Source organism: Chrysemys picta, chromosome 1, assembly GCF_011386835.1.
Source record: "Chrysemys picta bellii isolate R12L10 chromosome 1, ASM1138683v2, whole genome shotgun sequence".
In the NCBI taxonomy this organism is placed as follows: domain Eukaryota; kingdom Metazoa; phylum Chordata; order Testudines; family Emydidae; genus Chrysemys; species Chrysemys picta.
The window spans coordinates 243090350-243108161 of record NC_088791.1 but is presented as its reverse complement, the minus strand read 5'-3'; the positions used below and the strand labels follow the sequence as shown (position 1 = coordinate 243108161).

At 40.9% G+C, this 17812-nt stretch overlaps 1 protein-coding gene across 2 annotated transcripts in view; it reads left to right on the top strand.

The window, feature by feature from the left end:
- EDAR (ectodysplasin A receptor) overlaps positions 1-17812 on the top strand; it is a 93542-nt gene that overhangs the window by 50306 nt on the left and 25424 nt on the right. For both annotated transcript variants that reach the window (XM_024110836.3, XM_005295903.4), the window contains exons 2-5: positions 4406-4474; positions 4994-5116; positions 6770-6951; positions 16220-16305. In XM_024110836.3, the coding sequence (XP_023966604.1) occupies positions 4406-4474; positions 4994-5116; positions 6770-6951; positions 16220-16305 (460 nt within the window). The remainder of the gene's footprint in view (positions 1-4405; positions 4475-4993; positions 5117-6769; positions 6952-16219; positions 16306-17812) is intronic.

Below are 17812 nucleotides of genomic sequence, written 5' to 3'. Positions count from 1 at the left end.
GGGAGTGGGTTCAAAATACTGCCAGAGCCTTTACATTGTGCCTCCCCCCTCCCCCACTATCAACATGTCGCCTCTGAGTGTTGGTATTCCCACTCGAGCAGGAGCCCAGGCTCTGAAACCTGGCAAGGGGGATGGGTCTCAGAGCCTGTCGTCCAGCCCAAATGGGAACATCTACACTTTTATTTTTAGCTCTATAGCATGAGCAGGGCCGAGGTGGGGGGAAGACGGTACAAATTACCGGGGCCCAGCGGTCCGGAAGGGGGCCTGGGGCCCAGCTTCCCCCCACCCTCTCGTCAGCCCTGTTTAGCCGGTCCGCCCTTGATAGGGGGCCCAAAAAATTTTTTTCACCAGGGCCCAAACCTGCTCTCGGCGGCCCTGAGCATGAGCCCCACAAGCCCAGGTCAATTGACCTGGACTCTGAGACTGGCTGCCTGGGGAGGGGGAGAGGGGGGGAGTGCTAAGATTGCTAAATAGTTTTTGTTTTCTTGTAACTTTCTAAAAGTTATCACACCTTTTTTGGCTGAAGCTTTCAATATTTTGTCTCTGTTCCAAAATAGATTATTGTGCACTCATTGTCATCCAGGGTTGGGTTGAGTGAACCCTTTTCCCCATGGAAAAAATAATTCTAACTACATTTTTTTTCAGCCAGGCTACAGGCAAGACTGAAACTTGTCAGAGACATAGCCCTCAGTGGGGATCATGTGCTTTTTTTAGCTTGGAAATAAAAAAAGGGTTTTGATTTAACAAAGTAGTGAGCTTACGAAAATGATCTACTGAACAAATTCAGCAGACAATTGTGTTAAGTTGTAAGGTGAGCCACTTAAGAGGGATGCACTATGTGTGAATGCACAAACTTGGGAATTGCACGCTGCCTGATTGTGTCTTCTGAATATAAAACTTCTAATCTCCTGGTCAGCTTTCCACTCCCCGTTTTCTTCCCTAAAGTTTTGATTATGAATGTGTGATCACATGTCATTCAAATATGCCAGGCTCTCAAGTTTTGCACTGGGACCTCCAAAGTCCAAGAGTTCTAAAGTCTGTGATCAGAGAGCTGGTCCTCAAAACTGCTCCATGCCTCCCCTGTTTGGATTGTGAGGTTCTCAGGCACTTCCCTTTCTGGGTATTGAGACCAATCTCTGTCCCACTTGTCCTTATGGGAAGCATTTCCCAAGTCTCCTCCCAGATGACTTCATGCCTCACCTGTTCCTATAGTAAGTGCACACTCCTTGAAGTACACATATATTAATGCTGAAGTTAAAGAAATTCACACTTCAGAGAGGCATCAATACAATACTTATGAGACACCTGTCTGCACCTGGAGGAAATGCACATTTGTGCAATTTAATTCAGGGTTTTCTTTCTGCCAAAACTTTATTTTAAAAACAATCCAAACTAGGAAATTAAATTAAACAACTATGTTAACACAATATTAAACTCACACACATTTAAAAATGAGTATGTGTGTGTGTGTATATATATATATAACTATATACACACATTCACATACTTATAATATATATACTTTGACACTTAACATTTTTGTTTATATCAATACCAAATGTGTGCAGACTACAATGTAGACAAATAGTACAACATTTAATTTGAACTAGACAAATCTGGCTATCGCTGCGAATAAGCATTTCAGACCAGTAGATATCTGTGTAGTCTGAAAGCAACTGAAACTTATTTATTTATTGTACAGCTGGCTACCACTGAAATTCTCTCAGTGAAGTTTTGGCCGATTTTTAATAAAAACACTGGGTTTGCAATATTTATATGGTACCTCTCCCAAGCTCAGTTATAATTAGGATTCAGTTTAATAATAGTATGTTTTAAGACTATAACTTGGAATGCCTCCAGATTAACCATACTCTGGTAGCTAGAACTTTTGGCCAATTTAAACATATTTGGCCACTAGCACCATCACAGGACTAATTTCCATAATGATGACTACAAGATTATATTCTCCAAAAAAAAATTTTTTTTTTAAAGTTTCTCTACCTCTAGGTAGGTTTCTAGATTTAGGACAATTTATCCCTGATTTTCTTTTGTTTCTGTTTTTTTTCAAGAGTAATATCCTGAAGAAATTGAAGTACTCTATAATTCAGTCTTTTCCCCACCCACCCAGTAACCTGCCTCAGCTAGCCCAGTTGCTAGAAGGAACATATAGTGAGTTAATTGCCTGATGGTAGAGCGATATAATCTTTACTTAATCTATTTAGTGTTTAGAACTGTAAACTTTAGGGGCATCTCAGTTAATTGAGCACTAATATATTATAGCTCTTGTGCTAGAATTTGACACAATGCAGTAATTGAACTCTCACTGGAGACTTAAGAAAGCCTTTGAAAGTGTCAGAGAGTTGCCAACTGAAGCTTCTTAAAGGGTAGTTAGCATCTGCAATAACCAAAGTATTACAACCACACCTCAACTATTTGAGATTTTTAATTTGTAAAATCCCTGCAGCAACGGTACCACTAAATATATTTTTCATCGTGCTGTAGAAAGGATTTGTACCAACTTTCCTAGGTTTTTTTTTTTTCAAAAAACACTGCAAAAATTAATAAATAGCATTAGCTCCCCTTCAGAATTGTTTATGAAAAATTATGTTCAGACGCTATAGCCAATATTTTAAAAAAGAGCCTAACATTTTTCATCTGCAAATATTTCTAAAAGAAGTTACCAGAGATGCAGCTGTCACAAAGACTGTGATGAATTCTTTTAAACTACTGTCATTCTACCTAATACCTAAAGTTAGGCTCCTAAAGCTATGGTTTATTTGTCAAAAGTGCTGAGCACCCAGCAGTCTCCACTGAGGTCAGTTCTATGCCCCCGGGGCATTCTCCTTGGTTCCTGTGAAGGGGGAATCCTTAGAAGGCCAGTTAAGCTGCAGGTGTAACGGTGCTCACAATCTGCCCTCCTGTCCCAATTTCAATAGACCTTAGTAAGGACTGTAGAATTAGGCTCCGTTATGCAATTGTAACAAGGGGTGAAGAAAGCTCAGGCAATATTCTGTATAACCGTACACTCCCATTCTTCCTGCTTACCTGAAACATAGGCCAAAGTTGTGTCTTTTGGGGACTTTTCAGAAAGCATTACACAGAGTTAAATCCCAGGGCTATTGTATGTAAAACCTTCATAAACAGATGTTAACAATTCCCAGTCAATTTCAAAGACAGAGCAAAATACATTTTCTTAGTAAAAAAAAAACCATTTAACGCACACAAAACACATTGTATAGAGTATGAAATATTGTAATAGTATTTGGAATATTATGAATAACTTTTAAACACAAGCTATTAGACAGTAAATCTACAGCTGTTCCTTATATAGACTTTCCACCCTTCAGTTTCTGTTACTCACATTCCAGCATAAGGCTTCAGCATAACATTTTCTATGCTTTAGCACACACATCATAACACATTCCCCTCTGATCTTCTTTCAGAGATGACTTCTCAGTATTTATAGTGTGCCCATAGAGTGTGTGTCATTTGGACCCATCAGAGCTTGAGAAATGGCAGCATCTCAGCCCTTTCACTTCAGAACCCTGTCAGAAAACAAGCCGCCAGGGGGGTGGGGGCTCCACAGCTTGCAGCATCCCAGCCCTTGGCTTAATAGCTGACTGGTTTTCTGTCTCCAAAGTGCTATAGGGATTGCGAACAGCCCCCACAACAAACACAATTCTTGGTCCTGCATTGATCTGAGTCCATGGAGCTGTTTCTAAATATTCTATTTATAATATTCTGCACCCCCTCCCACAAACATACACATAGTTTTGCTCTTTGGTTGGCTCAACTCTCAGAGGATAACGAAGAAATGAACTCTCAAGATGAGTTGCCCACAATGAAAACTTCCTATATAGCCTCAGAATAGCTACGAGGCATGTCTGGTAACTTCTACACCCTGTTCTGGAAGTTTTGGGGTCTTTTCTAACTGAGTGACCCTGCCCTGCTCTCTGTTTATGTTCAAAGTCACAGAGTATCCCACTAAGATCCAAGTCCCCTACCCATGGCTTCTCTTCCCCTCCCCGGGAGAAATAAAGTCTAATGCTGCGTTACAAAGCGTATGGGTTACATAATGACAGTCTGCTCTCAAGAAGAGGAAAGGGCTTTACTTTTAAAGTAATATTTAGATTTTTTTCATGGGTGTGTCTCTTTTGAGCTTTATATAACTTCAGGCATTGCTTGGTTTTAATTATAAAAAGTTCATACTTTGACAGCAGACTAGAATTGCTCATCTCCACAACAGCTCTCAAAACTAAGTTCCAAATTGTGAATGAAGCATCCTTTACTTTGAAGAGTAAAACAGGGGAGCAGTGGGGAAGAGGACAGAATACAAACCCAAAGAGAAAAACATAAAGAATATTTATGAATGTGTACATCATAATGACTGATCATATCTTTTCAGGTAAAGTATCAAGAAAATATGGTGCATCTGGGTGAACATAAATGGACGCATGTGTTTCCTTTTCTGGTGGTAGGTATTTAATTGCCTAAGGTATAACCAACTTGCAAAGATAGCTGTCATTAGTGTGTGTGAGGGTGGGAGGTGGGTTTGTTTGTTTGTTTTTAACTTTAGTAAATGAACATAGCACTTCTACAAACAATTGAAATGACAGGTTCCTGTCTCAATTTAGCAGCCCATTCCTGTTCAGCAAAGCATAAAGCATGTGTTTAACTTTAGTCCCATTGACTTCAACAGGACCTAAGTATGTGCTTAAATGCTTCATTGAATTGGGGCCTCAGTGCTTACATACTAGTAAACTGAATCAACCCTGCAGTTTTAGGGTGCCACTCATTTTGCTGAAATGTATGTTTTAAAACACCCATAATTCATTCTATCTTCACTTCCAGGCAGTAGCGTAAAGGATGTTTTGCACTAAAAGTCAATCCATCAGCCTTCCAAACGCTAGCTGTTTGGCAAGGATAACATGTTTGTAATAGGAAAACTGGTTGATTAAATTAAATATTTTAAATGTTTAACCTTTCGTGACAGGTGTCACTGGTGTACTCTGCTAATGCTGAATATTCTAACTGCGGTGAAAATGAATACTATAATCAGACCACTGGAATGTGCCATGATTGTCCCCAGTGCAAGCCAGGAGAAGAGCCTTATATGGTAAATTCAGAGTCTCAATCTTATTGTGAAATGCCACACCCGAGGCTAAAATAGGAAAAAATGGCCTACAAAAATTAAATATATTGTTCACAATGGATTGTTTTTACATTGGGTATAAGTTATGAAAATGCAGTTTAGTGTCTCTGTGCACTGCTAAACAGAAGTGGTTATGGATCTCAGATATCTACTACGGATCGTACCAAATTTATGATGCTCAGCAGACTGCAATGCCCCTTGAAATCCTTGGATAAAAGATGCTGTACAAACGCAAAGGATTCTTGGTTCTTTAAAAAGTATTATTCATTTTTTTAAAGATAGACATGATTTCTAACATGATTTTATTATATTTGTATTGTAGAGAGAAAGGAAAGAAACTGAGACCCAATCCAGGAAGCATTTGAGCACATGCTTAACTTTAAGCCTGTATGACTACTCATGTGCTTAAATGCTTTGCTGGATTGAGGTCTTACTATTTTATGCTTCTGTAAACCATGGCCCACAAATAGTTTCTTAAAAGTAATACTTTAAAACAGTTCTTATGTAAAAAAATTATACACACACACAATTTTGCCAGTAGTGTCATCTTGGTTCCCATATTTCAGCTAATCAGCAATTTAAAAACCTGACATTAACATTGGAGATTTTGTGTGATGAATAGCGTGGAGTGCTTGCTGACCCCACACACAGAGAATTTAATTTTGCTTTCCTGCTACAATACTTTGGCATTAAAGAAACTTGGAAGCCTCTGCAACATTTTAAATTACAGTTCCCAAATAGCCATTTAATTTATAGCAGATAATTTGCATATTCAAAAAATAAATTACTGAAAACCTTTTTAATAGACTAGACTTCCAATTGTAAGTTTTGCACAGTTGCTAATCCTGAATAAATATGTTTGTAATAACCAGTTGGTTTTAGTTCAGAACACCAGTGATGTTTTATTTAATCTAAACTGAATGCTCATCTGGGAAATCAGAGTTAAGGGGTTACTGAGTATCATGCAAACATTGCCATAAGAGAAGCACTTGGAGCCTCTTCCCTCCCCACCAATTAAGAGATCTCTGATATTCCTGCTGGAACGATAATGCTTCACCCACATTTTTCTGCTTTAATCCCTAATCTTCAATGTCCTAACTCAGGGGTAGTCAATTGTTTTTGGCACGGTCCAAATTTCTTGATCAAGGTATAGTAGAGATCTAGTCTCCAGATAAAATAATAAACAAAACCCAATAATAATAAGTAAATAAAAACATTTTGGGGTCCATTCAAAAGTGTTTGGGGGTCTGGATTTTGTCCCCAGTCTGCCTATTGACTACCCCTGCCCTAATGTATAGTCACCATCTTTCCAGTTGAGGAGTGAATAAAACTCACTTCTGAGTCTGTCAGGAATATAATATAAATGGCTAAAGGGGGTCGCTTTTGAGAAAAACAAAAGTCTTTCCCCTTTCCCTTCCTAAAAATCACATCATGCCATCTCCTCATCATTCTTCAGCCTTATCAGTACAGATACTAAGAGACTGAACCACAAACTTGGCTCTCCTATTTGGTATTCCATAGCACTACAAAGCCATGGGGCCAGACGAGAGCGTTCTCTTTTCCTACATGGTAGCACCAACTGCAGTTCTATCATACAGTGTCTGTCTGTTATTATAGACTTGTGGCTATGGCACCAAAGATGAAGACTACGGCTGCATTCCTTGCCCGTCTGAAAAGTTTTCTAAAGGAGGTTACCAGATATGCAGGCGTCACAAAGATTGTGAGGGATTTTTTCGAGCCACTGTCATGACACCTGGTGATACAGAGAATGATGCAGAATGTGGGCCTTGTCTCCCTGGGTAAGGATATAACCATGAATCTTTACAGATGTGTCCTTCAAAGTGCTCCGAATGTCTTTTCCCCACTGACACTTCTGACATCTTCCTATTTCCTCCCCACCTGGTTATAAGTACTATGTCAATTAGTCAGAATTTATGGTATTGGTAAAAATAATAGATGTCAGTATTTGAAAGCTTTTGAGTAGTTGTAGTAGTAGATAGGAGTGTGCCTTTAATCCCATTGAAATGCAATTGACTGGAGGAATATTTCTGAGGGACAGAATGGGAGAAAAAAACTATATTTCCCCCTTAAAAACAGAGAATGAGACTCCTCTGAAAAAGACCAGCTGTCAAGTGTGGCAATAAGCAGTATTTAGTAGTTCTGTAGTACAGCTGTCTAAGATAGGTTCATTCTGGAAAAAAAAAATGAAGGCAGCAAGTCTCAGAGGCTGGGTCAACTGACTTGGGCTTGCACTATAGGGCTAAAAATATACCAGTGTAAACGTTCCCACTTGGGCTGGAGCCCAGGCTCGGAACCATCTTCATGCCAGGTTTCAAACCCAGGGCTTCAGCCCAAGTGTTAATGTCTACACTGCTATTTTTATCCCCATAGCATGAGCCTCAGGCTCGGAGACTCGCTACTTCTTGGTTTTTGATTTTCTTTTTTGCATTGTAGATGTACCCTCAAGGGCTACTAAAGCCATACTACCTATTATTAACACACTCTCAAGATTAAAAATAATAATATTACGTGGCGGATACTAGTCACTTATTATTGGAAGGCAGCACTAGAAGGGATTAAAAACAAGGAATTCATAGAGAATGTCATATTGGTTTGAAATGAAGATAGAACAGATGCCATGTATTAGGGCTACCTTTTATTACCATTTTGAGCTCTACTGAGAACAGATAGCATAATTCTGAAGGGGAGAGGGAAATAAAAGTGATAGAACAATCACCAAATTAAATATATTAGAGATGTTCTCTTAGATATACAGTAGAACCTCAGAGTTATGAACACCTCGTGAAAGGAGGTTGTTCATAACTCTGAAATGTTCATAACTCTAAACAGAACATTATGGTGGTTCTTTCAAAAGTTTGCAACTGCACCTTGACTTAATACAGCTTTGAAACATTACTAGGCAGAAGAAAAATGCTGCTTTCCCTTTATTTTTATAGTAGCGTACGTTTAACACAGTCCTGTACTGTGTTTACTTTTTTTTTTTTTTTAATCTCTGCTGCCGCCTGATTGCGTACTTCTGGTAACAAATGAGGTGTGTGGTTGACTGCTCAGGTCGTAACTCTGGTGTTTGTAACTCTGAGGCTCTACTGTATTATCTTTTAAGGTCTGCATGCATATGCATGCAATTTTTTAGAACTTTATTTTAGTTGGCTTTATTTAAGTAAATATTGTACAAGAAAATTCACTATTTTTCTTTTATACATATGTTCACCTTTGGTCTATATGTGTGACTCCACAGACATCAACGGGAGTTGTGTGCAGGGAGTGAAGGTACAAGATAGCTCACACTACTAAAAACGCAGTTGAATCAGTAAGAAGGTCACTGAGATTCCATAGAGTCATGGAGTCTAAGGCCAGCAGGAACCACCAAATCATCTAATCTGACTGACCTCCTGTATATCACAGGCCCCCAACAAACCACCCAGTACTCACACCTTAAACCCAACAACCAAAATTAGACCAAAGTTATACAACCTACAGGAGACTAAACTATTGTGTGCCCCAGGCAGAGAATAGGAGGGACCGAGGTGCACCAATGCTCAGGGCCCCTGCAATGGCAGTAAATTGAGTAAGTGAGATAATGCCAGCAAACCATTATGCCAGTTAATGCCAGCAAGCAACCTGCATCCCATGTGGCAGAGAAAGGTGAAAAAATACCAAGGTCTCCCCCCAATCTGACCTGAGGGGAAATTCTTTATCAACCCCATGTGACAATCAGTTAGACCCTGAGTTTATTGCATCAATGATTTGATATGAAATTTTCCTCAATTTACAGGTAAAAAGAAGGGTTTATCTAGCTGCCAGCCTAGCAAACTCAAAGAAATCCCACTTCACTGTCTTCTCATACATCACCAACAGTAAGGAAAAGTATGAAGGTTAAATAATGGCCTCAGTCACACCTGCGCAACCTCACGGAAGACTAATGGAGTTGCACAGGTATAACTGGGGGTTCAATCTGTAAACAATAAGGCTGCACAGCTGTCACTTGGGGCATGATTGGAAGATACTGTGTTGGCACAGGTGGGAGTGAAAACAGAATTTGGATTAGAGGATTCTATTACTAAATGGCTGATGCATGAGAAAGAAGAGACTCATTTGACTTTCAGATCCCATGGTGATTTTGGAGGGCTGGCAGTTAGAAAAATATCTTCTTAACTGTAAACTGAGGCGATTGGATATGAAATGACTGAGATAAAATAAACATGGAACCCCCACTATGCTATTTTTACAGACTTGGGCCCCATTACTGAGAGAAGCCCCACAGGCTGCTTCTAAGTAGCTATGGAAAGCTGTTATAATTTAGGGCTGCTCTGCCAGACCAGATTATTTGGAGCACACAAACTCTTGCCATGCCTCCTCACACCTATCTTCTGAATGGGGACAATGAGGTGGGATGGCGTGTGGGCAGCTCCCTGCCAGGCAAAGGTTCTTTTACACAGGGAGTAATTCTCAAGGGACAGAGCCTCAGTTTGCAGAGTAGAATGGCAGTTAAGAAATGTAGTACATATAGCTACCAAGATGATGGGCCAAATTCTGTGATCTTGACCCAGGGATATATCCTGCCATCAGTGCTTTAGCAGAAATACCTCATGGAATCAGTGGCCCACAGTCCATAAATTAGACAAAACTCTATTCTATATAGTAGAGCTCTGCCTGCTGCTACAGTGAGCCCTCACACCACTTGCCTCAAATAATGCAATAGAGAATTATATAGCTTTACAGCTGTATTTGCAGTACGGTAACTCCTCGCTTAACGTTGTAGTTATGTTCCTGAAAAATGCTACTTTAAGCAAAACGATGTTAAGCGAATCCAATTGCAGCATAAGAATTAATGTAAAGGGGGGGGGAGTTAGGTTCCACGGACATTTTTTTCACCAGACAAAAGCCTCTATTTTTATATATATATATACATACACACACACACACACACACACAGAGTGTAAGTTTTAATCAAACAATTTAATACTGTACACAGCCATGATGATTGTGCACCTTGGTTGAGGCGGTTGAGTCAGAAGGTGGGATATTTCCCAGGGAATGCCTTACTGCTAAATGATGAACTAGCACTCAGCTGAGCCCTCAAGGGTTAACATGTTGTTAAGGTAGCCTCACACTGTACAAGGCAGCACGAATGGAGGGAGGAGACAGCATGGCAGAGAGAAAAAGAGACACACACCATCAAAGAGAGAGGAAGGGACAGACACTCACCCTGTGTGTGTAAGAGAGAGAGAGAGAGAGATGTGCATTGCCCCTTTAAGGACGCTGACCCAACTTTAAGTACATTGCCTTTTTAAGTAGATCAGCAAGTTGAGAGAGCACCTGCTGGCAGCATGCTCCCTCCGTCCTGAGCCCTGCCGTGTTCTCCCTCACCCCCCTTACCCCCGCTCTGTGGAGATGAGGTACAGGAGTGGGTGGCAGGAGCAGGGGGACACTGACATTAGTACCCCTCTTCCCCACCCCCACCCCATCCCCTGCCCAGCAAGCAGGAGGCTCCCAGGAGCAGCTCCAAGGCTGAGGGCAGGAGCAGCACAGGGCAGTGAGGGGAGGGACAGCTGAACTGCCAGCAATTGATAGCCTGCTTGGCGGCTGCCACACAGGTAACTTAGGGGAGCTGATAGGGGAACTGCAGGCCCACCCTGGTTCCAAGCCCCCACCAGCTAACTCCACTGGGCTGCTCTTCCTGCAAGCAGTGGATAAAGCAGGCGGCTGCCAAACAACGTTATAAGGGAGCATTGCGCAACTTTAAATGAGCATGTTCTCTAATTGATCAGCAACGTAACAACAAAACAATGTTAACCGGGTCGTTAAGTGAGGAGTTACTGTATTCCCTACAATAAATATTAATGAAGACTCAGGCCTTTGGTGTGTGACGTTGGGTCATTCACAAGCTGTCTGTGCCCAAGTTTCCCCATGTGTAAAATGGGGATACTACTAGTTATCTATGCACAGGGATGTTGTGAGACTTAAATCATCAATACTTGTGAAATACTTTGAAATCCTAGGTTGGAAGGTGCTAGAGAAGTGGAAAGTATTAGTATTACAGTGGAAGAGTTAGACCATCAAATCCATGACAGTTCTCTTGCTCTTGACCCACACTCTTCTTTTCCACAATTAGTGCTATAATTTGATTAGTAAATACTTTCCAACATTGTTCAAATACTTGGTGAATAGTAAGGTAACACAAAAAATAATTCTGCTGTTTAAAGTTGACAGAAATGGATTAAGGTTTGTGATTGGAGAGCTTTCTTCAAACATAGATGAACATTTGCTTGCCCTCTAGCACCTTCCCCAATTCTTTTTGGAGAACAAAAGTAAACTTGTCATGCTGTTTCATGGCAAAAACCCAAGAAATATTTCTTCAGCTTGATTTGATAAGCTGAATGAAGGGCTGTTTATCTTTTCTAAATCATTGTGGCTAAAAGACACTGGATCTAGACTATTCCATATTTATCTTTATGGAGCAATAAGTATCTTTGGCCTGCTGTTCTCACTTGTGGTTTGGCAATAATTCCCTGCTTATTCATTATGTGCTTCACAGTGCATCATTATGCGGCACTAACAATCCACCAACGAATACTGTTGAGGCAAAGGTGGGGAGGTAGACTGGGTACAGGAAGCGTAAAAAGAAAGGAATGAGCATCTCTTTCAAAACTACTAAAAAACAGTATCTACTAGCTTGTGCCCTCTCTTTGGTACGTCTACACTGCAATAAAACTCCCGCAGCTGGCCTATGTCAGCTGGCTTGGGCTTGTGGGGCTCCAGCTGTGGGGCTATACAATTGCAGTGTAGATGTTGGGGACTCCGTGGGTTCCCAGAGCCTGGGCTCCAGCCTGATCCTGAATGGCTATACTGCCATTTTATAGCCCCACAGCTCGAGCCCCACGAGCTCAAGTCAACTGACACAGGCCAACCATGGGTGTTTTATTGTAGTTTAGACATATCCTTTGGTATGTCAAGATAATACAATAGACTGAGTGTTACCCTTTTTTTTTTTTTAAACCCAAATGCAGCTAGTCAAAGTTTGAGGCCTGAAGGTGTCCCCTTTGGGAGTAGAAATTGATAATGTAGTCTGGTCTTTTCTTTGATACCATCTTGTTTATTTACAAGAAATGTACAAATTCCTGCTTCTCCAAACACAGGAGGGACCAATACCAACAGGAGCAGTGCCTTAGCTTACAGGCCCAAGCTTTGTTCAGCCAGCGCCCCTGACCTAGACCTCTCTCTGGGCTTCTCCAAGATCACACCAGACTTGCAGGCTGCTGCTTGGCTTTCTTGAGCTAGCCATAAGTCTCTTTCATTTTGTGTCTTCCCTTACACACACATGCCCTTACCCAAACAGTACTCAGCAAAACCCTTCCACCCACTGGGTCCAAAACTCCTGGGGAGGTTCAAAACCCCTTTTGCCTTTGGTGGGGGGCTTGTGATTAACTTTTCTTGATAGTTACGTTAATTGAACGGGTGTGCTCACACCCAATTTTAAAGAGGTTTGTGATCTGTGCAGTCACCAGTACCTCTCAGTATAACAGTAGTTATAATCACTTATTTTATATATTAGATGGCAGGCCACAAAATAGTTAAAGAGACCAGTAATTATTTCTATGTACAGTAAAACCTGTGGTATTCGGCACTTTACCAACAGGAAAGCTCTAGAAACCGATATTTCTGATATCCATTAAAAGTCTGGTTGGCACTGCCCCAGCTCTGCCCCGAGCGCTGATTCTGCAGTTCCCATTGGCTGGGAACTGCGACTAATGGAAGCTGCGGGGGCAGTGCCTGCAGGTAGAGGCAGCACGCAGAGCTGCCTGGCTGCACCTCCGTCTAGGAGCAGCAGGGACATGTCGCTGCTTGCGGGGAGCCGCCCAAGGTGAGCGCAACCCGGATCCAACACCCCGAAAGCCCTCCCATGCCCCAACTCCCTGCCCTGAGCCCCCTCCCACACCCAAATACCCTCCCTCCATTGTTAACTCTTAGTTAACTGGAATTTTTGATTAACCAGCACCAACCCTGCCATCCCCCCCAACATGCCAGATAAAGCTTTTACTGTATATGTCACACTGGACTAGCTCACTGCGAGTGCCATGCTGTCAGAAAACAGGGCAGATACCCCAAACTGGTGGTATATATTCTATAATTAGATTCCACCAAGCCAACAAGAAATGTGAACTCCTGGATCACTATACCAATCTTACCATGGAGTCATAGACAGTCCCCTTAGACTCTCCAGCCTATCTTGCCACCCAGACAAACTGGACTTAGTGATAATGGTTGCAATAACCAAAAATCACACCATATCAGTTTTCTCCCAGTCCCGAAGGACCAGTCTCTTACCCCCAGATCAATTGATACTCCAGATTTTACATCAAAGACAATTCTATAGTAAACTAACTATAAGTTTATCAGCTAAGAAAAAAGAATGAGAGTTATTGAGAGGTTAAAGCAGATAAAATATAACAAGTGAGTCCAAGTTTGTAAGTACAAAATAATAGCAGAGATGTAGTAATCTGCCAGTTTCCCAAAAGTCTCTTCAGAGCTACCCAGAATAACTGGGGATCTCCACCTTCTTGTTCAGTTATTCTACCCTGTTAGAATCCAAACAGTCCAGAGATAATGCATCTTTCTTTGAATCCATATTTATAGCTCCTAAGAAAAGACAAGCTGACAGTCTTTCTAACCAGTCTTTCTCTTTGATGACAGATAGTGAGGAATGCACTCAATGTTCTTGATTAGCATTTCACAAGATTTCTTTGATGGGTAATTTAGTTGCAAGGGTATTTACCATGTAAATGTTTATAATAGCAAACAATAGGGTATGTCACTAGTTTTCATGAACTGAATGCCTGAATACATTCTCAAACTAGCACACACTTTAACCTAGGGTTATTTAATTACCGGGGTATATATAATGTAAACGTAATTACAGAGGTACATGCAATGTAAATATAATGCAATAGTAAACAACAGGATATAGATGGGCAAAAACAATACAATTAACATCTCCTTCGATCTCTATTAACACACAAGTGAACTGGCCTATGGCTCTGGCCTGAGCAGGTCTCAGTATATACTATTAGGTGTGTATTATGGGTCTAAAAGCCAAAGCAACTCTTGTGGGAGGTGCGGAAAGGTGCACCACCCAAGTAGCAATAACTGGTGACATTATATATGTGGAGGCCCCTCTGCCTCTGGAGGTGATGAAGAGAACATATTCAACAGGAGCCATTGTGAAAAACTTTTAATCATGTGTATTATGGACTTCCGCAGTGCAGGTCTGCAGATGCTTGCCAGTGCATGGGGAAATCATACCCAGACACATGCCTCCTGGGATAGTGAGCACTAATGAGCTGCAAGAGGTCATCTTTTGCACTAGGTCACTACTGTCTTTTGTGCCTTTTTTCCCCACTAGCACACCAGTACATGGACAAACCTGTGCAATTACATTACTGAGTGTTTCCCTCAGTTTGAGAAGATGATTTAAAACCATGCTAGGTAGATGCATGCCAAAGGCTTTCAAGGACATAGAAAGTCCTCCACCCATGGGCGTTCCGTGACTGACCTTCCAGTAGCTAGAATCTTTTGGGACATTTCTACCAAGCGTAAAGGGTTCCGAAAAGTTTGAACGAATTTGTGTGTTTAAATTTCCCTGACTAGAGGAACATCTTCATTGGTACTGTTTGTTGCACTAAATAATCAGGATCAGGCTTGGTAACTGGACATGGGCTCTGGGCTACTTGTTCCTGCATCAAGGTAGCAGTGTATTAACTATTTGCATTGGTTTTAGTTACTTTTTATCATGTGGGCAGGGAAGGTTTTGATTGAAAGAAATACAAGAGCTTAGTTCCGCTAAAACTGGGCAAGTTATTTAGGTTTTAAGGAAATTTGCCATGACTGTGGGGACTGTTTGGTGTTTTGTACCTCTGTTCACCATTATTATAAAGCTGAAACATGAGTGTACAGTTGCTTTCTGTTGTATGTGTACCAGTGTCTGTATGTTGAAATAATATAGATTAAGTTACAGGATAACAGGCACCTGTTATTTCTTGAAGCGTAAAGAACAAAAACAAAAATATAACAGGCTATTTTAGAATTTTGATTAATAGTTTCAGCGATAATTTCTGAATGTGAATGTTTTCAGAAAAAAGTCACAGGTGCATACATGGACAGAATAAAGCAGAATTCAGAACTTATGCAGGGTCAAGTATATACTGGGTACTGAGATACCACAATGAAAAATATAGAACAAATGCATAATAAGACATAACATATATGTTCAGTAGTAGTTATTAGACCCATGTATTAAAAATAGTTATGTAAAGCATAGGAATGTCATTTATTGACAAAAAATTTAAGACTGTTTCTCATCAGCTCATCTATGAATGAAATTCTTAAATACATACCGCCCAGTTACCATGTTCCGAGACAAACTTTGAGGAAAATGGAAGTTTAAACATGAAAATCTTTTCTTTGCCAAGAGGGACCTAATACAGACCATAACTCTTACGTTACATCTAAACATAAACCATCCCCAGCAAGGAGCTGTTTGAAATACTATAAACTGTAATCTGGCTTTCTCTCAATCATGATGGTTTTTCTAGTCATGATTGGTGGCCTGCTCAAATTTGGCTTTTTCCTCCTTAGTTAAGGAGATTATTCTTGTGTTGTGGATACAGAAGACTAAATAAATCCAGCTGGTGGTCTTGTCTGGAAAATTACTACTTAAAAAGAAATATTGTCCTTGTTTAGAAAGTCTCATTTCAGGGCATGCTGTAAATTGCAGCAAGAACTCAGTAGGCAGAATAATGTTGTTTTAGGCAATGTTGCTGCTTCATGTCATGTATGGTTAATGGTGGATTAGCTGCCTTTATGAGGGAAGGGAAGATGAGAAAGGCTGTCTCAAATCAGGCAGTAAGAAATGATAATGTCATCAAAATGGTTATAAAAAAGTTTTAAAAAGTGATTTTATCTTAGAGTAATTGCTTTCTGCTCAACCGTACTCAACTGTGATGGATGCACTTATATTGTTTTGCCTTGTCTTGCCCTTTATTGCAGTTACTACATGTTGGAAAACAGACCCAGGAACATCTATGGCATGGTTTGCTACTCATGCTTGTTGGCACCTCCTAACACCAAGGAATGTAAGTGTTCCTTAGTTTCTATGTATTTCATTCAGTTTTGACTTGGATTCAGCTGGAAGTTTCATGTGCAGCTCAGGGTTAGGTTAATGCATATGCCAGTCAAAAATCAGAGTAATCCCTCAGGAAAGCTCGATCTGCTTCCAGCAAGATCACACTGAAAATTAAGCAAACAATTCAGGGAAATTAGAACTTTTGATTTTAGGTCCTATTATTCTGTCATGTGATGTTTTTCCCATCTCCCAAAATACTCATATGTGATCAATTACCCTTCTTTAACTGGCTGCTCTCTAGATGTTCAATGTCTTAAGGACTAGCTAGTTTCCAGGTTTCTCTGAGGCTGCTTTACTGGGAGATAAGCAACACTGGAATTCTAATTACTTGAAAGTTCCAATTAGCTACTTCTCTGCTATGCTGGGTCCCTGCCCCTCCATTAAGATAGGAAGAAGCAGGGAGACAGGAGTCTGCAAAAAAGACTGGGGTGAGAGAAAGAATGACATACAGCTGGCGAGGTGATTCAGCAGGGAGAGCAAGTCTGGCAGCTGAAAAAAAAGTGGATGAGGATGGGACTCTTGGAGTTCAAACTAGGAAGGAGAAAAGGTCTTATTTAATAAGAGCAGAAAGGGTGGGTTCAGGAGGAAGGATGAAGTCCTGCTAGTAGTGGGAAAAAACTAGGGAAGGGATGGAAGCCAAGAGTTCTTGTCTCCTGTTCCTAAGTTTATACATTCCTGACAAGAACAACTACTTTTTAGGTTAAAGGTTACGGTTAAAACTGGAAAGAAATATATCCCTAACCATCATCTCATTAGTTTGCTATAAAGCAGCGGTTGGCTTCTAAGCACACAGCCTCACACTATGGTCGCTGTGAGACAACCAAAATATGGAACATCTTCCTCTAGATCCAGGTAAAAGAGCATCTTGCCTTTTCACGCTCTTTTTCCGTCACAAGGTGGGAGAGCTGACGGTAGAATTTGAAGTTGTTTAAGAAGCTGCTGAACTTTCATTTGTTAATTGCAAAAAGAGAGACTATACTCCAGTGGCACTTGCTAATCATCATGTTGAACTGGGCCAGTGGTTGATTCATCCCTGCCCATGGGAAGGAGAGAGAGAGACAGTCGCCAACAACACCCCACTGTAGTTAAAGCTTCTGGGAGCCTAATCTCCTCTTTCTGTGGGGGATGAAGAAGGAGGTGGTGAGATTAGAAATCCTCTGTGGATGGGAGTAAAGGGAGTGGAACTTCTCTCAACTAATCCAGGAAAGAGGAGATGTGGGGAGGAACAGAGGAGAGCCCCAGCCCAGCCAGCAGCCAAAGGGGTGGGTAGAGAGTTTTTTTCCCTACAAGCAGATAAGAATGAGGTCTGCTCGTACATCCTTCTATTTTTTAAAAGTCCATCAAATTCATAAGTATAGCGATATTTGATCTGTATGATATAAGGCCTGGGATCGTCACACAGCTACCAAACTGTTCAGATGGCTATGTAGCAATTAGCTAACAGATGATCACTGATA